Source organism: Entelurus aequoreus, linkage group LG21, assembly GCF_033978785.1.
Source record: "Entelurus aequoreus isolate RoL-2023_Sb linkage group LG21, RoL_Eaeq_v1.1, whole genome shotgun sequence".
Lineage (NCBI taxonomy): Eukaryota > Metazoa > Chordata > Actinopteri > Syngnathiformes > Syngnathidae > Entelurus > Entelurus aequoreus.
The window spans coordinates 14,696,913-14,721,126 of NC_084751.1; the positions used below are offsets into that span (position 1 = coordinate 14,696,913).

The following is a 24,214-nucleotide window of genomic DNA, read 5'->3' on the forward strand; positions in this document are numbered from 1 at the left end:
GCAGTTTTGGAGAACCCCCAATGTTTCTGAGATTTTCAATTTGAGGTTTGAATAAGCTATAAGCCAAAATCACCAAAATTAAAACCAAGAGAAGGCTTGAAATATCTTGACTTGCATGTTATGAGACCTATGTCATATATTAGTTTCACCTTGTAAATCTAATTGCTGGAATAAATAATTCATTAATAAATATTGTTTTTAGTTCCACCTGTATGCTATATATCATGTTTTAAGATGTGTAGTAAAGCCGGATTATTTAACAAACTGTGAAGCGATGCTCCAAAGGGGCGACATTATGTGCATGAGGAAAGAGATCAGATATTGTCGGTCGCATATTAAATCGTATTCAATGTTTTATGCCCTGTGAAGTGTTTTTAATTTGCTGTTTGGTAAGACTGACCACACTGTGCATCCTAATCCTCCTGTTTTGAGGACATCAGGCTCGCAGTTACTGGGTATATCTGACGTGTCCACTTAAAGTGCAGTAATATTGGCGGATGAATGTAGTTTTTTAACATTTGCATAAGCTGATTTGGATCAAAGCATAAGCTGCTGAGAGCTAGCGTCCATTGCAGTAAACATTTCTGTTTTGCATAACAGGGCAATTATAGAAAGAAATAGACCAAACACAAATGTTCACTGCAGCTCTCAGGAGGTTGTTTTTTTTTTATTCCGTGTTTTGTTTTTCTCCTTGCACTGCTGTATCACACCTGGATCATATTTTTCCACTTCAACCACGTGGTATGAATGATACCAATTCAAGTTGTCCCCATCTGATATCGATATGGGTCCGATTATATCGGCTGTCCAATAACCACTCTGATTTAAGCAGTTTTACTTGTGCAAAGGTGATCGAGGAGCACGCAACTACACAACAGCTAAGCACGCAATAGCAGGCAAGGTAGACATATGTAATAAGTGTCCTAAATTGAACAATATTGCAGTATTTAAACACCACATTTGTCAATACAAACAAGGATCAAAGTATTTTAGTTGCATAGTACTTAGAGCTGCAAAGTCTCCAAGGCAGAAGTTTATTAGAGAGTAGCCAGTAACTAACGTGTCTGCATCCTACAACTTACTGCACCACTTAAGGCAACGTCATTGATTGTTGTGGCCAGTAGGTGTCACCAAAATAACAAATTAACACTCCACTACAATTTAGAGACAGCGTTAGTACATTCCAGATGGGCAATCATAAATAGGTGGTCATGACTGGCCATGAAAGGTTGTCCACACGCATAAATATATACTTTTGTCCTTAAAAACTGGGACTTTTGAAAATGCCGGGGAGGATGAAGTATTTTAAAAACGTTGTCTTCAATGTGTGTGTGTGTTCTTGTATTTCTACCCTTTTTGAGACATCAACAGGGAAAAGTACCGTTCATATGAAGACCGGTGAACAAGTTAGGCCCGAAATCATGGTCCATATACGGAAAACCATTGCGTCTAATAGAGAATATCTCATTTGCACTCCTGGTGATGAAATCTATCAAAATTAGGGTGGTCCCAAAAAGGAGGGATTTTTCAAATTGACTGTGTGTCGGTTTTAAAAGTGCTCTCCCTCTGGTCACCATATGAAATAACAAGTGTGTGTGAAAAATTGAGGTGCTCCCCCTCTGGCCAACATATGTAACAACAAGTGTGTGTAAGAAATTTAAATGAATACAAAAAAAATATGTATAGAGAGACATACTGCAATAACTTAAATATTGAAGATTAAAAACCAATTACAGACAAAAGATTAAACAAACAAAAAAAAATACTAACAGCTGACCTTATTTATATTTGCATAGTATGCACATCTTATTAATGTTGTAAATACAAATCGTTATATATCTAGAAAGGGTGGTCCTAAAGAGGTAGGCATTTTTCAGAGGTCTCAAGAGGGTAAGAAATACAATAATGTGTGTGTGTGTGTGTGTGTGTGTGTGTGTGTGTGTGTGTGTGTGTGTGTGTGTGTGTGTGTGTGTGTGTGTGTGTGTGTGTGTGTGGACGGCTAAAACGTTGATGAATGACTTGTCCGCGTCTGATGACGACACCATTCTGCGCCGTCATTTCACCCTTCACAAATATAATTTTAAACACTACTGGCTTGCTGGCTTTTATGTCCGTTCTAAATAGTGAAAGACTGCTAGCCAGAGACGGCTAACAGTGCAGATAACGGGAAGTCTGTCACGGTACGGGCGCGTGTCAGTGCGCATTTATCTGTGTGCTGCGCTGAGCGCAGCTCCGAGAGCGTGCAAAGCGTGCGTCAGACCGGCGGCAGCAAACAGCTGCAATCAATCTCCGGCAATCTGCACACCTGGAGCTGATGATCAGACCTGCCTTCAAAAACCTGCACAACCTGCCAACCCGCGCCAGAACATAACCTTCTGTTGATGTCCCGTAAGCGATCGTTGGCTCTATGCAACTTAGTTCTTTGCTCTCCGTGTTTTCTTCCCCGTGTTTGATTTGTCCTCTGTCATCTCCCTTGTGCCTGCAGTGTTTTCCTTCCGTTGCCTTGGATTCGAGCTGTGCATCTCGCTCCCTTGGAACCCCCCCTGGATCTCGACTGCCTTCCCGGATCTCGACCCCCCTCGCATGGACACGGACTCTGACGCCTCTCTCTCGCCCTGGATCTTTCGCCTGTCGCACGGACTTCCTAGATCAGCCTCGCCCTCTGGACTTCCGAGTTTGGAACAACACCTCCCGGTAACACTCAACAGATAACTGCTTCACATAGTCTTACACCATACACACTCTTGGATTTTGTCACACACCATTCTCTAGTTTATTAATATTGTTTCTTTATTATACATATTATATTGGGTATATATATAATAAATCATAGAGCGACATTGCCCCCTTGTGTCTGTGCCGTCAACTCCCTCCTGCACACATAACAGAGTCATCAGTTCTGCTTAAAAAGTGCTTTAAAAAAACATCCAAAAACATAAGGCAGTAGAGAGTTGAATATCTTAAAATGTATTTTGTGCCAATTCCAACTTCACACACAGCATCAGTTGCAATGTAGAGTGGCACTTTCCATCATCCCCACCCTCCCTTTCCATCATCCCCACCCTCCATTCCTGAGTGGGTCTCTGACTCGAGACCCACTCAGGAATGGGGCCATATAAATCCCTTCCCTACTATACCTGATAAAGGCACCATCTGCTTGCACACTGCCTGCCTCTCCTGCAACCTGGAATCCCGCCAACAACCGTAACCATGCACCACTAAGACACAGGCTAGTGTTTTTCATACCAACATCTATTTGAGTCATTTCGGTTGATCAAGCCTTTCTGAACATTCCACGCTAAAAAATATTACGTATGATTCTCGCTGATATCGTAAGGGATCAATATCCCTTACGATATTGATCGTAAGGGATATTACAAGTTTTATTATTTTTATTTTCCAACATTCCTTGGATGAGCCATCTGCTTCAGGGGTTTCCGGCCATGCTTATAGGGGCGCTTTTGTGTCAGAGCCCCTATCTGCACCAGGAGGTCTGATGACCTCCTGGTGCAGATGGCCCCTGTGATGGTGTTTACTCACATGGCTCCTCTGTACTCAGCCATGAAATCATTTGTCCATATAGTTGCATATGTGTGTATGTTGTGTGTGTGTGTGTGTTTGTGTTTGGTATCTGTATCCGTGCATACGTATGTGATAATGTGGGTTTTGGGTCACCGGGGTATTGTTTTTAATTCTGTAAAGCACTTTGCGTTGCATTTCTTGTACCGTATTTTCCGGATTATAGGGCGCACCGGATTATAAAACGCACTGCCAATGAATGGTCTATTTTCGATCTTTTTTCATACACATATATATATATATATAGTATATATATATATATATATATATATATATATATATATATATATATATATATATATATATATATATATATATATATATATATATATGTATATACTGTATATATAATATATATAATCTTTCATATATAAGATTATAGGGCGCATTAAAGGAGTCATATTATTATTATTTTTTTCTAAATGGAAAACACTTCCTAGTGGTCTACATAACATGTAATGGCGGTTCTTTGGTCAAAATGTTGCATAGATTATGTTTTACAGATCATCTTCAAGCCGTTTTCTGACAGTCGCTTCCGGATGCGCTGTTTTGTGGGCGGTCTTTTCCCCGTCACCTTTGTTGTAGCGGTGTAGCGTGCAAGGACGGGAGTGGAAGAAGTGTCAAAAGATGGAGCTAACTGTTTTAATGATATTCAGACTTTACTTAAATCAACAACGGAGCAGCATCTTCTCACAACAACAAATTGTGACCCGTGAAAAAACGTCCGACCGGAACTCTCTAATAACTAAAGTTCCTTGGGTGATTAATGTAAACTCACTACACCGGTATGTTTTAGTGCTTTCATGGCGAGTTTACTGACAGATATAAGTAAGAACTTTACACTACTTTGTATTAGAAATGGCAACAGCGGAGGATGAATGTCACATAAGAAGATAGAGAAAAAGAAGAAGCTTATCGACTACGGTGTCGCCACGGACTAAAAAGGCGGACACGCGTAATTTTTCAGGATTTATGCAGATCCCAAATACAGATCAGCAGATACCAGAAGGTAAGAAAAGTTGCTTTTGCATAATATTGCGAAACAAAACACCAGATAATACATCTTGCCTTATAGACACACCATAATAATACTCGTATGATTAATGCACCGTCAATCCATCAAGCGGTGCGGCTTCATAGCTTACCAAAGTCGTAATATATAATTCACTAAAACATTTTGATAGATTTTTGAGCGCCGTGTTTAATGTTCTCAATTTTCAATGGAACATATAAAATGTTGGTGTTGTTTACTTGACTCATATTGTCATTATATTGCAGTATTCACGTATATATTATGTTTGACTGCCATTTACTGGTCACACATATCATTAAGCCATGTACCAAATAAAATTGTTTCGAGGTCGGTAAGCAAAACCAGAATTATTCTGTACATTAGGCGCACCGGGTTATAAGGCGCACTGTCAAGTTTTGAGAAAGGATTTTAAGTGCGCCTTATAGTCCGGAAAATACGGTACATATGAAAAGTGCTTTATAAATAAAGTTTGATTGATTGATTGAGTGAATATTGCTATCAAACTCCAATATCAATATTGTAATAGAAGTGAAAAAGTTTGGAACACCTATAAATGTTCTCTGCATGTCGCCTTGACTGCACAAAAACCCAAACTATAGAACTACAGAACTATTTTTTACTTGGTCTGAGGAAATATTCTAATTGTTTGAGATGGGATTTTTGAGTTTTCTTAAGCTATATGCCATAATCAGCAATATTAAAATAATAAAAGGCTTGCAATATTTCAGTTGATGTGTAATGAATCCAGAATGTATGACATTTTCATGTTTTTAGTTGCATTACAGAAAATAAAGGACTTTATCACAATATTCTAATTTTCTGAGACAGTCCTGTAAAAGTTGTTACCTCTACATCTTTCACTGGATTTTCCTTTAAATCGGGTGCAGCCAGGTTCCTCCAAAAAAAAAAAAAAAAAACTTTGCCAAGTCATTTCAATAAGCCATTTTTGCTCGTCGGCGCTGAGCGCAGACGACCGGTGCATTGAAATGGCCTCAGATCCGATCAGAGGTTGTGCATTCACCAGGAAGGGAGCAAAGGAAGTGGAATGAGCTCCAAGGCGCTGTCTCCTTTTCAGCCCAAATCTATATATTCCGCTGCCTGTTGATGCTAAAGAAGTCATCAGCATGACAACCGGGCCTTTTCTGTTCAACAGGTTCGCCGCTCTGAATTGATCGCTTAAGTTCCACAGTGCCACCTGTCAGGTTAATTCCCCCGCCCTATTTCTGGGGAGACATTGTAGTCATTCCGCATTTCAATTTCTTCATATGGACATTCCGTGCGGGTTTCACTGTGAATAAACGGCACAAAACGGACTGATTGTTGGACATACGAGGGACAGATGGCGTGGAATATGTCCAACCATTGCAGTTCTGCCCTTCACAGTAAGTTTGATGGCACTAGCAGCCTGTAGCGTTTATATACAGCCTCACTTGCGCAGTAAATCCTTCGCCATCCAAAAGCTGTGAAAAACGAGCCGCTGTAAAGCACACTGTTCCCCGCCAGAGCGTTTACGTCGAGGCACTTTCAAGATTTTGTCAGTTATTACGGCTCGGGTACCTCGCAACCGTGGCATCTTTAATCGGCCAAAAAGTCTGAAATGCATTCCCTTCTTTAAAAAACTTCCTCCGCACATCCGTGCAAGGTTTAAAGCATTGATTGAAACTGCGCTCGGGGTCAAATAAAGTATGGAAATGTTGAGATAGAAGCGAAACAGTGGGTAATTGGTGAGCTTTTGCCCATGTCTGTGGTAAAAGAAAGCTTGACATAAAGTTGTACCTCCACTTAAGAGTGTTTTGAGATAAGAGCTGCAGGCAAAACATTGAGTTACAAGTAGAGATGTCCGATAATGGCTTTTTTGCCGATATCCGATATTCCGATATTGTCCAACTCTTAATTACCGATACCGATATCAACAGATACTGATATATACAGTCGTGGAATTAACACATTATTATGCCTAATTTTTTTGTGATGCCCCACTGGATGCATTAAACAATGTAACAAGGTTTTCCGAAATAAATCAACTCAAGTTATGGAAAAAAATTCCAACATAGCACAAAGTGCATTATTTTTTTTAACATGCCTCAAAACAGCAGCTTGGAATTTGGGAGGAGGTTGAGGTGGGGGGGGTGGAGGTAGAGGGTAGCGGGGGGTGTATATTGTAGCGTCCCGGAAGAGTTAGTGCTGCAAGGGGTTCCGGGTATTTGTTCTGTTGTGTTTATGTATTGTTACGGGGCGGATGTTCTCCCGAAATGTGTTTGTCATTCATGTTTGGTGTGGGTTCACAGTGTGGCGCATATTTGTAACAGTGTTAAAGTTGTTTATACGGCTACCCTCAGTGTGACCTGTATGGCTGTTAACCAAGTATGCATAGCATTCACTTGTGTGTGTGAAAAGCCGTAGATATTATGTGATTGGGCCGACACGCAAAGGCAGTGCCTTTAAGATTTATTGGCGCTTTGTACATCTCCCTATGTCCGTGTACACAGCGGCGTTTTAAAAAGTCATGCATTTTACTTTTTGAAACAGATACCGATAATTTTGAACCCGATACCGAAAATTTCTGATATTACATTTTAAAGCATTTATCGGCCGATAATATTGGCTAGCCTGCACCATACTGAAGCAGAATGAGAAAAAAAACGCATGCCAGGAATGTTAAAATAATATTCATAATACTGGAGAAGCTGCTGATGGTGTGTTTGATGGACCGTAAAATTCCACTCTCCAAGGTAAATGCTGTACATTATTATTACATGACTTTATTAGTTCAGTTCAGTTTAGTTTCAGTTTATTTGGAACATGCATACAATACAATGTAATGCATCACACAATTCCAGTTGTTTCATTACAGCACATCCGAAAAGGAGTAGGAAGAAGCAGAGCTTATTTAATCCTACCCCTTTTCATACCATAGCAATTTTATCAAATTTCCTTGTTCTCAGTAACAGAACAGTGAACAAATGCATAATAAATAAATAATATACCATAGTAAGTAAACAAATATTAAATACATAAATAATATTTGTCTCAATAAAAAAAAATAGAAAAAAAAGGGTTTTATAATGTTCATCATAATTCTTGTTCTGTTGTGAACATGTCATGATCCGTGGTCCGGATCATGTTTTCGTTCTGTTCTGTTAGTTTTGGACTCTTTTAGTTCCTGTTTGACACCTGAGTTTGTTTTAGTTACCATGGCTACTTATGATTTTCACCTGCCTCTGGTGTTCGGGACGCGCACCTGCTTCTAATCAGAGGACTATTTAAGCCTGCCTTTGCCAGTCAGTCGTCCTGGTGTCATTATTGGTTTCATGCCACAGTTTCGTGTTTGTTTTATGCATAGTTAATGCTATTGGTTTCATGCCACAGTTTCGTGTTTGTTTCATGCAATGCCATAGTTTATGCTAAGTGTTTACATAATGCCTCGCCATTTAAGTCGTATTGGTTTCATGCCACAGTTTCGTGTTTGTTCTATGCCAGAGTTAATGCGAGTTGTTTCATGCCACAGTTTCGTGTTTTTTTTCATGCCACAGTTTCGTGAGGTTCATGTCTATAGTTTCATGTCCTAAGTTTTTGCCTTTGCTTGTGCGATAGGCACGCTCGCCGTCGGGTTGTTTTCTGTTTTTTGTACCCTTTTGAGTTTTGGGAAATAATCATGTTCCTACCTGCAAGTCCTGTCCGGAGTCGTACGTTTGCATCCTGGGAGAACAAACCTTGCAGCAAGCTGCGACCTCCCCGTCGTGACACAACACTTGTAGTTTGAACAGTCTCTTAAACTGAATCATATTGGTGATTAGTTTGATTTCTTTGGTTAATCCATTCAATAAATGAATTCCACATATGGATATGCTAAAGGTTTTAAGTGTTGTACGAACATACAAATGTTTTGAATTAGATTTTCATTTAAGGTTATATTTCTTCTATTATTTATTTATTTATTAACTGTAGTTATTAGTCATTTTTATTGTATTATTTTGTTATTGTATTTTAAAAGTTACAAATTAAAAATGTTTTGTTTATAAGTGAGCCAAACATCATTTAAAATTATTTTAATTTATTTTAATGGATGGCGTTGATTTGAGATACAAGAGTTTTGAATTAAGAGCTCCACTATAAAATTAATTCAGATCGTAAGTTGGTGTGCTACTGTATTTATGATTATTTCCTTAAACTTGAGGTAGCGAAGTTTTAATTGGCATAGTCTGAAATCATCACGTTAGTAAAAAAAAAAAAAACGGCAATAGCTTAAAATCTTTCAAAAAGAAAAACTTGTATGATGTGTAAAATGTAAACAAGTCCTCTGCATACCGCCTGCATACATCTTTGTACGTAGCTTTTTCATTTCCTTTGGCTTTCATCTGACACTAGTTCCATAACGAGGAGCAACACAAGTCAGGAAGAAAACTAATTAATTATTTCAATCAAATTTAAGTTGTACGGTTTTTTTTTTCGTTTTTTTCCCCCGCGTCATTATGGGAAATTTCTTGTGGCATTAATTGGAAAGAGAAGCTGCTGTTTTTCTAAACTTGACAACCAATTCTATAAAAGTTCGTTTTAAATCTACTTTAAAGCACTGAGGACAATGGACTATATAAACGAACTCGGAGGAATGTTAATGGCTGTGCTAGTAGTAAGAAAAAAATGAAATGCAGAAGCAAAATTGCCATTTAACTTTCTATAACATGTCCAGACACCAAAGTATCATTATGGAAATATACCACACACACACACACACACACACACACACACACACACACACACACACACACACACACACACACACACACACACACACACACACACACACACACACACACACACACACACACACACACACACACACACACACACACACACACGCACACACACCAACGAGTATTAATGCATGCTATTTTCTATTCCATTCCATATTACAGGCAAATGGACCAACCCCTAATGGAACTCTTTACACTTGACCAGTGAAATTTAAGTTGCCTGCAAAAACCCGGTCCTTCCCCTCCCAGAGTGTATAATGACTCTTGAGACCATAAAGTGTAGGTGGCCACGAAGAGAATTAGCCTCTTCCTCTTGATTACTAGCCTGCTGAGCACCTTTATTGTGTTCTATAACCGTGTTCTTTAATGGACAATCCCAAGAGGGAGATAGTGAGAAATGGATCGACCAGCAACTTGAGACAAAATGGCCTCAAGGTTAAAAGATAATGTAAAGATGGTTCAGACGTGACTCTTTTACTTAGTTTTCAAACAAAAACGACAGGTGTACTTAAATACTTTTTTATTTGTGTTAATAAACAGCGTCATGATCTCTCATGACAATTGTTAATAGCTTCTGGTATCGTGTTGTATATCCTGTTTTAGTGCTCTAATTTTTGTTTCCACTACCTTTTTGCTACCTTTTTCCTCTGGACTGAGCTGGGTCATTCTGTTTTTTTGCTCCTGTGCACTTGCCTGCTGCACTCTTTTGGTTGTTGTCATTAAATACATTTGTGTATGCACTTTGCCTGCCGTCTCTGCATCCTCGGGTCAAGACCAACACTCAATGTTTTTATGTTTACATTAGTTATTTCATTTAAATTAGCCTTAGTGGCCACATGCGTGGACAGCACCTTGTAGCTCTTATTTCCAAAATTGTGTATACTACTGAATTGGGGTGTTATGGGCCTCTTATGTGGACACTTATACTGCCATCTGGTGGTGTCAGAAGAGTATAACATACAATGGAATTTGGGAAAAAAAGTGTAAAAATAAAAATTTGCATGAGATAGGCTCCAGCGCCCCCCGCGACCCCGAAGGGAATAAGCGGTAGAAAATGGATGGATGGATGTCACTACACATGAAGTACACGTTTGTGTACTTATGGACTAAGTTCATCATATCAAAATATGATTTTTAGGTTTTTTTTCTAATTAGGGTCCAATAAGCCCAAATAGCAAAGATAAATAAAAAAAAAACATGTAAACAAACAGCTTGGGCCTTACGAGGTTAATTTAGAGTTATTTGGACACTAGGGGAACATATAAGGGTTGGGGTTAGGGTTACTAATAAGCAATAATTCTGATGTTAGTGAGGGAAGACTCTTAGTTAATGGCTTACTGGTTGTATGATAAGGCCATGCAGAATAATACATTAATAAGTACTTAATAATTACTAATTAAGAGCCAATATGTTACTAATTTGCATGTTAATAAGCAACTAAATAATGGTGAATATGTGTTCCCCATACTAAAGTGTTACCAATTTTGGCTAATAAAGGCCTGTTTATTAAGGGTAAATTCTGTATTACTTTTCAACTGTAGGAGGAACCTCAAAATGCATCTGTATTTGGAGAATGGGTATATTTGAGCTGGAAATGACATCGAATGAGAGTATTTTCTATTTGTCCAAGGATGATTAAGTTTAAAAAGCGCCTTTCGCATTCACCAGTTTTATCACAAAGTACAGCACCGCATTTCCCGAGGCATTTAAAAAATATATATATGTACAAGCCATTACCCAAACCACTGAAGCTCTCTTACCTCCCAGGGTGGCCGAGATGAGAATGTGGGTCCCATATTTTTTAATGATGGTGTGAATGAACTGCTGAGTGGTCGGTCTGCGGCCCAGCAGGCGTACGCTGCGCTGGAACTCGGGCATCAGCGGCACGGGGTTCCGGATCAGGTCCCGCCTCTCAATGGCCGTGTTCCTCACCTTCCAACGTGCAAATTCCCTGAAAATGACAGGAAAAGTCAAGTCAAATTGTCCATTTTTCAAGACCATCCAAATAAGGGCTGAGTAGCTGCATCGCTTGGCCCTGATGCAAGTGGATAATAAATACATATAAATGAATGATAATACATACTAGAAGAGGCAATGCCTGAAGGAATTGCGTGTGAATGCTCCTATGCTGAAGTTGAACTGAAACCCTGGATTTTTGTTTAGAATTGTTGAAGTATAGCACACAATTCCCAAACAAGCAGAATATTTTGAAGTTGAATCAGATGAAAAATGTGGGATTTGGGGATCTTTGAAAAATGGCCCATTAGGAATTTCCCCAAAAATTTGGGAATATCCGGAAAAGCGGTAAGTTTTTTGAAAATGGTAAACAAACTTGAATGGCCTGAATGAGTTTAAATACTTGGTGTTGGAATTTTTCAAATCGGTCAAGAAATGTCGAAGTAGTAACATGTTGAATTGAGAAATGGAATTTACGGAATTCCTGGAGTTTTGAGAAAACTGGGAATTTTTCCAGTTCAAAAAACAACTTTGTTTTTTGTCCTGATTAACAGGAATGTTTGGACGGTGAAACGGTTGAAATGCGTTGAAAAATGTGGAAGGAGTAGTCGCCAGAAAAAAGGGCTGAAATAGGGCTTTGGAAAAGCAGGAATTCTGGAAAATCCTGGAATTTTTTTTAACTTGGAAAAAAGGGCTGAAATAGGGCTTTGGGAAAGCAGGAATTCTGGAAATTCCTGGAATTTTTTTAACTTGGAAAAAAGGAAGTTTGAATTTCCAGAATGGTGTAATATGTTGAAAGTGGAATGGTTTGAATAGGTTGAAAATTGTGGAAAAGTACAATTTTGTTTGAAAAATGGCCAATTCATTTTGAATGGGAAAAACGCCCCGGAAAACCTGGAATTCTGGGAAACATAGGTATTTTTGGAATTTTTCATGGGAAAGCCCGCAATTCCCGAATAGGCTGAACAGTTTGAAGTTGGAACGGTTTGAATCAGGTGAAAAAAGTGGATGGTAGAGCGCGCCAAAATTTGGAGAAGAATAATAATACATTGAAGTTGAATAATAATAACACAAATAGATACATTTTGGTGTAGAATTGCTTTGGAGCATTCACACAAATATTGCTGTATTTTTTATGGATTCTAACCCAAAATGAATCCAGACGGTGATCCGGATCAGCCCCAAAATATAAATACTTGTTCCCTAACCCTATTCTATTTCCTAAAAATCTAATCAAAATGTGTTCATAATATGTATAGTGGAATGAAAGACATGGAATAAAGCTTCTTTTCAGTCATCCATGTCTTTGTCTCTGTGGGTGGAGGCAAGACCGCTAGCATAAACACACAGAGGAGAATGAATTAATTATTTCTATTTATTGTCATTATACACATGTACAGTGACTATTACAGTGCAAACATGCTTATAGACCTGTGATCCTCAACCCGTGGTACGACAAAAAATCACTTAATTGACTATTCAAACACACTGTTACTGTTAAAAAAGTCTGTAATGTTAAATGGTCAAAAATAGTATATATACACTTGTTAAATAAAACCTCTGCTTTGTTTTTAATAAATATTTAGGCCTTCTGCGCTACTGTATTTTAATGTTGTATTTTAATGTATGGTCATACTTGAAGAGACCAGTGTTTTCTGAGGTGCTACTTGGTGAAAAAAGTTTGACAACCACAGCTATAGATTATTTACAGCCAGATAAATATACAAAAAATTTACTAAAGTATAAAATTTATTAAAAAATAAAAACAGATCAAAGTTTTGGTTTTGATTTTGCACATTGGCAAGATGTTGCACATATTAAAATGTGCACAGCTATGAGGAATGCTATTGGACAGTGTACATATAAACAGTAGGGAGTGTGTGAAGGGGGTCATCATCGGAGGTTGCGGGTCATAATGTAGACGTAAGTGACGTAGTAGAAATGATCCAGATCAGCCCCAAAATCTGAGGACTTGTTTCTCATCACATTTTGGACATTAACTGAAAGTTTGATGAACATCTGCTCATAACTTTTTGAGTTATGTTGCCTGCAAATAACTAAGTGACAAGCCAACGACGACAGAAGTAATAACAGAAACTCTTCACTTTGTGCTTTAATGAGGGTCAAACGGGTCAAAACTAAATAAATACATGAATATTTAAATGTGATTTAGATCTAAATACATACATGTGTCATTAAATGTGTTATTAATGTATTCAATGTAAAATGTATTTTAATTATTTAAATAGTTAAGTAATTATTTCATCATTTAATCAATCCTTGATTTCATTATTTAATGACAAAATGATTTTTTTTATTTTTTTCACAATTTAATCAATTAGTCAACAATTTGTTTATTTATTTAATGGACCTGTGTGTCACCGCTTCAAGATTTAATTATATCTGTCAAACTCACCCATCAAAGTCAGTGGGCGGGGCTAACACAAATCTAGTCTAGTTCATTAAATAATTAAAGGAATCCTTAAATCATGGAATAAATCATTCATTGTGAAATAACGATTTCACTCATGAAATATAGAATAATTAAATCAATAATTAAACACATTATTTAGTAGTTACATATTAAAATGAATTAATGATATAATTAATTCAACGATTAAATAATTGTGTTTTTTATTAAATAAACGAATGATACATTTAACAACACATTTGTGTATTTAATTGCAATTATAAATAAATAATGACACATTTAATAAGTTATTTATTGTTTTTATTTATCTAATTTTGTTTATTAAATAAATTATAGACACATTTAACAACACATGCGTTTTTTTAATTGCAATTATAAATAAATAATGACACATTTAATACATTATTATTCTTTTTATTTATATAATTTTTTTAATTAAATAAATTAATGACACATTTAACAACACATTTGTGTATTTAATTGCAATTATAAATAAATAGTGACACATTTAATTCATTATTGTTTTTAATTATCTAATTTTGTTTATTAAATAAATGAATGACACATTTAACAACACATGTGTGTATTTAATTGCAATTATAAATAAATAGTGACACATTTAATTAATTATTTATTGTTTCTATTTATCTAATTTTGTTTATTAAATAAATTAATGACACATTTAACAACACATTTGTGTATTTAATTGCAATTATTAATAAATAGTGACATGTTTAATTCATTATTTATTGTTTTTATGTATCTAATTTTGTTTATTAAATAAATGAATGATACATTTAACAACACATATGTGTATTTAAATGCAATTATAAATAAATAGTGACACGTTTAATTAATTATTTATTGTTTTTATTTATATAATTTTGTTTATTAAATAAATGAATGACACATTTAACAACACATTTGTGTATTGAATTGCAATTATAAATATATAGTGTCACATTTAATTAATTATCTATTGTTTTTATTTATCTAATTTTGTTTATTAAATAAATGAATGACAAATTTAACAACACGTGTGTATTTAATTGCAATTATAAATAAATAGTGACACATTTAATTAATTATTTATTGTTTGTAATTATCACATTTTGTTTATTAAATACATGAATGACACATTTAACAACACGTGTGTATTTATTTGCAATTATAAATAAATAGTGACACATTTAATTAATTATTTATTGTTTCTATTTATCTAATTTTGTGCTTAACAACACATGTGTGTATTTAATTGCAATTATAAATAAATAATGACACATTTAATACATTATTTATTCTTTTTATTTATATAATTTTTTTAATTAAATAAATTAATGACACATTTAACAACACATTTGTGTATTTAATTGCAATTATAAATAAATAGTGACACATTTAATTCATTATTTATTGTTTTTAATTATCTAATTTTGTTTATTAAATAAATGAATGACACATTTAACAACACATGTGTGTATTTAATTGCAATTATAAATAAATAGTGACACATTTAATTAATTATTTATTGTTTATATTTATCTAATTGTGTTTATTAATTAAATGAATGACATTTAACAACACGTGTGTGTATTTAATTGCAATTATAAATAAATAATGACACATTTAATTAATTATTTATTGTTTCTATTTATCTAATTTTGTTTATTAAATAAATTAATGACACATTTAACAACACATTTGTGTATTTAATTGCAATTATAAATAAATAGTGACACGTTTAATTCATTATTTATTGTTTTTATGTATCTAATTTTGTTTATTAAATAAATGAATGATACATTTAACAACACATATGTGTATTTAAATGCAATTATAAATAAATAGTGACACGTTTAATTCATTATTTATTGTTTTTATTTATATAATTTTGTTTATTAAATAAATGAATGACACATTTAACAACACATTTGTGTATTGAATTGCAATTATAAATATATAGTGTCACATTTAATTAATTATGTATTGCTTTTATTTATCTAATTTTGTTTATTAAATAAATGAATGACAAATTTAACAACACGTGTGTATTTAATTGCAATTATAAATAAATAGTGACACATTTAATTAAGTATTTATTGTTTGTAATTATCACATTTTGTTTATTAAATACATGAATGACACATTTAACAACACGTGTGTATTTATTTGCAATTATAAATAAATAGTGACACATTTAATTAATTATTTATTGTTTCTATTTATCTAATTTTGTGCTTAACAACACATGTGTGTATTTAATTGCAATTATAAATAAATAATGACACATTTAATTAATTATTTAATGTATTCATTTATCAAATTGTGTCCCATTTGACTGTCCATTTCAGTGGAGGTAAAAAGTCAATGCATGGGACAAACAGCATTGACATTTGACCGCAGTTCCAAAATAAATAAAAATCCAAATACGTCTGTCAGATAGATCTCGCAAAATATTTGCGTGGGTGTTTTGTGATGTTTACCCGAGAGGCCGCTGAGACGCACGTCAGGGAGAAGCATCACCTCAGACAGAGATGCAGAAATCTCTGTTACGCCGTGGCAAAGCACCTAAGCCCCGAGGATAAAAGTGCCAGGTGTCTGCCGTGCTGAAGCGCTAAAGAAGACACACTGTCACTGAGTCAATAGCTAACGCCTGCCGTGTTCACCAAGTAAAACGTCAGTGATTAGGCATTCAGGTAAGAAGCCGGCATTATCTGTGTGGGGAATATCTGAGACGCAAGAAGTGCACAAAAGTAGGCTCTGCTATGGATTTTTGTGTACAATAACATCGGCATGTTAACCCATCATTAGCTGACTATTTTATTTAAAGCTGCATGTTTGTGTAAAGTTAAAAAGACGATATAAATTTTAATGATTAAGAATAGGCATTTGATTTTGTGTGAAATTATTCAATGAATATATTTTTTTTAATGTTTTGACAGCTTGAGCAAATCAATGGCACCTCTGCTGGTTGCAGACGAGTAGTACGCTCTACAGTATACAATAGGGTGAATGAAACATCATTCCATTTTATGCACATTTCAACAGAAAGCTCAATTAATAATTAATCATTAATATTAGTATTGGTATTCATCTTGGAGAAAGCAAACCACCAACTTTAAGTAAACAGTGGTATTTCAGTTTGAGCACCTAATAAGATAAGGCCCCTTAGTTTGATATTTGCAGGTGGATTGGATCACTTCTCGTAGGAAAGAGGCCCTAATTGGGACTTCGGAATGCAAAAGTGATAACCTTATCCTTGAGAAGAGACTACCTGTCTAGCTCAACGCCAACATTAAAGTTATGACTTGAAGCAGTTATTTTCCAGACACTTACACAAAAACATCTTCTTTTATGGTCAGGGTGTGCTCTCCTGACTTAGCACACACACAGACAATAGGTAGGAATAGAAGACTGGTGGTTTGGCTTCTCCAGTTTAGGAGTCCTTCTTTTTTTGACCTAGGTTCCTTTGGGTACGGCAGACCTGTATAATGACGCTCGCTTGATGACAAGAACAGAAATTCACTTCAGTTCCACCCAAAATTAACTAATTCGCTTTAGTTATTAATAATCATAACTGGTAAAGCACAATTCACAATAAAGATATATATCAAATGTTATGCAATTGAGCCAAAATGGACTGTACTACCTTGCTGCAACATTTAACGTCTTTATTGTGTAATCTCGACGAGATAACGACTAACACTAATAAGCGTTGGCCTGAACATTCACCATATGCAAAACATAATTTGCGTTAATTGATTCATATCAGAACGCTCTAAAACTTTATTTTGAATAGATTAATTGCAGAGTACAAACAACATAAATTAAATTAACAAAAACAGAAACTGTGAAATGCAAGCACGGAGGACAGCATGGTTCTGTAAAAAAATTGCCACAAAAAACTTTGCTTATTATCAAGATATTTCGAGCCTCAGGTATTAACTCAACAAAAATTATGCATTAGTTAATTAGTGTGATTAATTGCAATTAATTACTTAGATAATATTTTGTCAAGCCTTGCTACTATATTGTTGATACAAATTATTGTTACAGTGTAATAATGATTGTTACCTGTGGTAATGCCACTATGGTACAACATCTGTATTATAATCCTTGAACAAAGTAAGAGTGAAACTCATGTGAATAATCACTGAATGGAGAACTGGGGGTGTGATTAAATAAATTATCTTCTTCCCACTCCCTTTCAGGCAAAACTGGACAATTATGCATTACAAACTATACATTACCTTTTGCACTATATTAATTCATATTATTATGTGTTGTCAACTTTGTACTTTTTTATGTCATTGCCTGAAATAAATAAATAAATGAAAAAAAAAATAAAAATGAAAAAATATTCTCAAGAAGTACTGCAATCTTTTTTTATTTGGAATTTTAGTTGTTTTTTTTACAAAATATTATATTTATAATATACACTTACCAATCCGGTACCAATTCCAGGATCCTTGGGATAGATACCAATTTTTGGGACTTTTGTGTGTGTTAATCATCATCATCATTTCTTTTTATTCCTTTCATGAAAATGCATATATACAAGCCATGTACAGTTGACACTTTCATTGTTTTTTTTGTTTCCTATACATTTCCATGATCAGAAAGGAGCAGATGGAAGAATACTATTCTTATATTTATCTGCCCCCTTTTTAACACAAATTATTTAGATGACTTTATCACTGTTCCCTCCACCAACACCACAATTAATAAATGTTGATTGTTCAATAATAACACACACACATGTGTATATATATATATATATATATATATATATATATATATATATATATATATATATATATATATATATATATATATATATATATATATATATATATAAAACAAGTTGAAAAACTTATTCGGGTGTTACCATTTAGTGGTCAATTGTACCGAATATGTACTTCACTGTGTAACCTACTAATAAAAGTCTCAATCAATCAAACATATATATATATATATATATATACTTTGCATGCGGCTGCAATTCCAAGACATTAGATGGCAGTAGTGTATAGACGGTGTGCTGCAGAGCTAGGAAGTAGTCTTTGCTATAAAGCCAAATATTTTACTGTAAATATTGCCCTTATTATACACTTGCTCTTTGATTGCAGCATGCATCTTTGTTGTAGTTTTCATTACCAAATATGGAGGTGTTGAAATCACCATGTAAAATTGCTAATGCTAATCAGCATCATGTATATGGCAAACTCAATGTAAATTAACATCGAGCTGGCACATTACTGAAAAGTGGTGCCTTACTTTACATACAGGCGTACTTGCTTTCACTACCCTTCCCTATTCCTAGTAATAATACAAACAACCATAGTCTGTCTCCAACAGGAAAAGTATTTTTTTTTAAAAACTTTGAACAAAAAACAAATAATGATGAATTAGGTAATAACAAGTCATGCAACATACCACTTCTTCACTGAGAGTTGATATGTTGAGGCTTTTTGTGCACGTTTCGATACTAAGCTATGCGCATTCTTTTTTCAACATTAGCGATTCCACTGTCAGTTCCTTTCATTTTTGCCATATCCCTTCTCCGCAACTCTAGCACCCTGTCAGGTATTAATACCCAGTGAATACCTTACGCCGCGTGCGGCCCCGTCGTTGCCAGTTCTAATATAAAACGTTATACGGTGGGCCATATGTGCTATGGCCCCTTCTGCCCCAGATTAAGCATGCCAGCAGATGGAATCGGAGACATGATTCAGTGCTTTACTTCGCAGCTGCAAGACCACTTTAATGACCTATCACAGAAAGTAAAGCGGAGATGAATGGCGTGGCGCCTGCATAGGTGGAGGGTGTGGCGGGGAGGGGGGGGGGAATATAACATAGGTGATTATTGCTTCATGGGGTTCGAGTAACTCGCACGGCTTACATTGCATTGGTGTGTCATATACAGATTTTACAAGATAGCCATAAATAACCATCTAATTCAATCATAAACACTGGAAAACTCGTATTTGTGCTGGTGGAATGTAATGGCAATGTGCTATCTCGCTGGTAATGTGAGGTCCCGGCCCTCATTTTCAGTGTTTTTCTCAAACCGTTGAGCAACAGAAGCTGGGAAATACATCGTCGCCATCAAAACAGTGAACTGAAAATAACATAGTAAGATCAGAGGCGACGCGGGCGCCTATGTTGTTTTTCGACGTCAAGAGAAAGCCTCCAGTACACATATTTATGTTGTCGTGAAGTGCTGCTCACCTCACTTCACTTGGTTCAGAAGACTCGACGGCACGCTAGAGGTAACTCGGAGTCCTCCAAGTCAACGCACGAGCAAAAGTGAAAGAGAAAGCTTGGGTTTGTTTTGGATGTTTTGGGGGTTTTTTGCATGGAAAACTGTTCCAGTTATGCAGGCGCCTTGTCAAGGCTGCTGCCTTGTTCAGACCAGGCTACCACCTTAACTGCAATAAAAAGGACTTCAAAAATGAATTTTCCCAATTTGTTGCCATTGACCATTGAGCCGGTCTCCCCACATCTGCGGTCCTCTCCAAGGTTTCTCATTGTCATCACACTGGGTTGAGTTTTTCCTTGCCCTGATGTGGGCTCTGAACCGAGGATGTCGTTGTGGCTTGTGCAGCCCTTTGAGACACTTGTGATTTAGGGCTATATAAATAAACATTGATTGAATTCATGTCAAATTGATTGAACTCCTGTTTCAATGGCATTATCAAGCAGAAGGAATCTGCCTTTTTTTTTGCGCCAGCGTAGTATGTTCATGCACCGTATTTTCCGGACCATAGGGCGCACCGGATTATAAGGCGCACTGCCGATGAATGGTCTATTTTTGATCTTTTTTCATATATTAGGCGCACCAGATTATAGGGCGCATTAAAGGAGTCGTATTATTATTATTTTTTTCTAAATGTAAAACACTTCCTTGTGGTCTACATGACATGTAATTGTGGTTCTTTGGTCAAAATGTTGCATTGATTATGTTTTACAGATCATATTCAAGACGCTTTCTGACAGTCGCTTCCGGATGCGCCGTTTTGTGGGCGGTCTTATTTACGTGGCTCACCTTCGGCGGCGTCTTCTCCCCGTCATCTTTGTTGTAGCGGTGTAGCGTGCAAGGACGGGAGTGGAAGAAGTGTCAAAAGATGGAGCTAACTGTTTTAATGACATTCAGACTTTACTTCAATCAATAACAGAGCAGCATCTCCTCATCCGGAAACAACGGCACCGGAAATGTGTCCCGTGAAAAAACGTCGGACCGGAACTCTCTAATAACTAAAATTCCTTGGGTGAATAATGTAGACTCACTATACCAGTATGTTTTAGCGCTTTCATGGCGCGTTTACTGACAGATATAAGTAAGAAATTTACTCTACTTTATATTTTCAATGGCACTAAAAAATGTACTACTAAAACATTTTGATAGATTTTTGAGTGCCGTGTGTAATGTTCTATATTTTCAATGGAACATTTAAAATGTTGGTGTTGTTTACTTGAGACGTATCTCTTATGTTTGCCTGCCATTTACTGGTCACACTTATCATTACACCATGTACCAAAAAAAATTGTTTCGCGTCCCGGAACAGTTGGTACTGCGGGGCATTCTGGGTATTTGTTCTGTTGTGTTTATGTTGTGTTGCGGTGCAAATATTCTGCCAAAATGTGTTTGTCATTGTTGTTTAGTGTTGTTTCACAATATGGCACATATTTATGACAGTGTTGGCGTTGTTTATACGGTCACCTTTTGTGTGACATATATGGCTGTTGAGTAAGAATGCCCTTCAATGACTTGTATATGGAATATTTAAAATCATCTTGATCAGAAAATTAGGCTACGATCATATAGAGTGTCAGCTTTTCATGACATTTCCAACTTAAGACCATCTTCACCCTGGCCTACGATACAAAAGCACTGAGGTGGGCAAGCCCAAACAAACATATTCCTTACATTAGGCGCACGAGTTTGGAGGAAGAACATTTTTTATGTGCACCTTATAGTCCGGAAAATACGGTAATTAAACTGCAGGATTTTATTTTTTCATTTTTTTAAATACGGTACCAGCAAATTAGCTGAGAATGAATAACTAGTTGAGAATGAATCTTGTTGCAGCCAAGTAGTGCGCTCCATTCTGCTTTTTCTTTTCCCTTTAAACCTGTGATTAATCACCAACTAAACAGAATTATTAAGACTAAATTAAAAGATCAATTGAATATCATGCCCATAACTAGTCAATCAATCAATGTTTATTTATATAGCCCTAAATCCCAAGTGTCTCAAAGGGCTGCTAGTGGACTGTGCATGTATTATTCCTTAGGAACTGACCCTGAAATGTAACTTATATTACATCTGATCAGAGCACACTTCACTAAAAAGATGATTGAAGTATCCGCTAGAAAAATCTAAAAAAGAAAATGTCAATATCAGAGATTTTTTTTAATTGCTACGCTTTTGTTGCGCGCATAAATTCGGGTAATGAGCTTCCCCACCGCTAGTTGCCGTTGTGAACGCCACAGTAAACCCCATAAAATCACACCAAAACATCCAAACTTTGTTTTCCAGCTATTGGAATAAAGAAAGTGAGCATGACAGAGAGTGCTGAGAAGAATAAATGCATGATATTCATTGATGATTGGCAACACTAAATTGGCCCTAGGGTGTGAATGTGAGTGTGATTGTTGTCTGTTGATCTGTGTTGGCCTTGCGATGAGCTGGCGACTTGTGTAGGGTGTACCCCGCCTTCCGCCCCAGTGCAGCTGGGATAGGCTCCAGCACCCCCGCGCGACCCTGAGAGGGACAAGCGTTAGAACACGGATGGACTAATTAAAAACATGAGCAATTGTGTATGTAGCAAATTTGGCAAAGCAGTTCGAGCGTAGCACTGCTAGTCTGCACCATACTAAAGCAGAACGAGTAAATACCACCAGCAAAGGACGTTAAGATAATATCTAAACGGTGGACATGTATTCAAGAAAATATGGACTAGCTGCTGATGGTGTGTTTGACTAAGAAGCAGCTGAAAGGAGATACCATAGAAGTCCGCTCCACAAGATAAGTGTTGTACATTATTATTATATTTCTTCATAAAACTACTGTAAATGTTAGTAGTAATTCAATTGTATCGTTTTTATGCAGTATTTTTTTAAATCAAAAAGTTTGTTTTTCTTTTTATCATGCGTGTTATATGTTAAAATGTGTTGGGGTTTTTTTGTTTTTTTTGGTAGGGGAAGTGGGGGTCGGGAAGGCAAGCACCGATTTTAATTATTTTCAACGGCCAGTCTTCTGAGTCACGAAACCAATTAAATTTGAGGTACCGCTGTTAAAAAAAGAAATATTGCATGTTAGCATGGTCATTCACTTTGATTACAACAGTGGAAAAACGGTGATGAGCCATCGTTATAATTGATTGCATTTTTTTCTATGGCTTTTAGTTGAATTTTTAGCCATACTTGTTCCAGCACAAACAAAATATGTTATATACCGTAAATCCTCCAATATACTCATCTTGTCAATTCACTGCCACACTACGATAGTCGCTGTATTCATAGTCTGCAAAAGCATATTGATGCCATGTCTTGAAACACTGGTAGTAACGTGTGGATCCATAGTGCTACTTCTAAAACACTTATCCTTACCTCCATGGTAGAAAATAAACTGTTTAAAGTATCATTAGCAATGCATCATTGTCAATGGAGGACAAGGAATAGCTAAACATGTCCCACTACACACCTTAGAAGGATGCACAAAAGCATTGCTAATTGCTAACTGCGCTAATCTAAAGCTCTGGATTTTAAACAAGGGTGGGCGATTGATACTTATGTGCAGGGGTCGCAGCTTGCTGCGAAGTTAGTTCCCCCAGGATGCAAACAGACCACTCCGGACAGGACGTGCAGGTAGGAACATGATTTATTATTCGAAACTCAAGGAAGTACCAAAACCGAAAACAAGCCGAAGCAACAACCTGCCGATCGCACTGGAAGCTAAGGCTACAACTTAGCATAGACTAGAAGACAAGGAATACTCACGTAGCAGGTTGCGTGTAGCAAACAAAGAAGCCAGGCCGACTGACCGGCAAAGGCAGGCTTGAATAATGCCTCTGATTGGTGCTCGGGGAACAGGTGAGCGTCCCGAACACCAATCAGAGGCAGGTGAAAATAATATGTAGCCAAGGAAACTAAACAAACTCAAGGGTGCACAACAACAGGAACTAAGGGAGTCCAAAACTAACAGAAAATAACAAAAACGTGATCCGGGCTACGGATCATGACAGATACTAATACAGACAGCAACGGTACATGGTCGATACTGCAGTAATTAAATGTACATGTTTTATCATCACAAAATAGTTTTTAGTCGTTTTTGTTTTTGTTTACCAACTCAGGAAATATAAGCCAATATGGTGTTTTGTTTTGTTTCTTTTTTTTGCACCATTAACTTCATAATAAATTGTGTATGTAGTAGGGTTGTACGGTATACCGGTA

General features: G+C 36.2%; 1 protein-coding gene across 5 annotated transcripts in view; it reads right to left on the reverse strand.

Annotated features, from left to right (window-relative positions):
• brinp1 (bone morphogenetic protein/retinoic acid inducible neural-specific 1) overlaps positions 1-24,214 on the reverse strand; it is a 338,696-nt gene that overhangs the window by 165,726 nt on the left and 148,756 nt on the right. For all 5 annotated transcript variants that reach the window (XM_062031022.1, XM_062031017.1, XM_062031021.1 and 2 more), the window contains one exon: positions 11,127-11,317. In XM_062031022.1, coding sequence (XP_061887006.1) covers positions 11,127-11,317 — 191 coding nt within the window. The remainder of the gene's footprint in view (positions 1-11,126; positions 11,318-24,214) is intronic.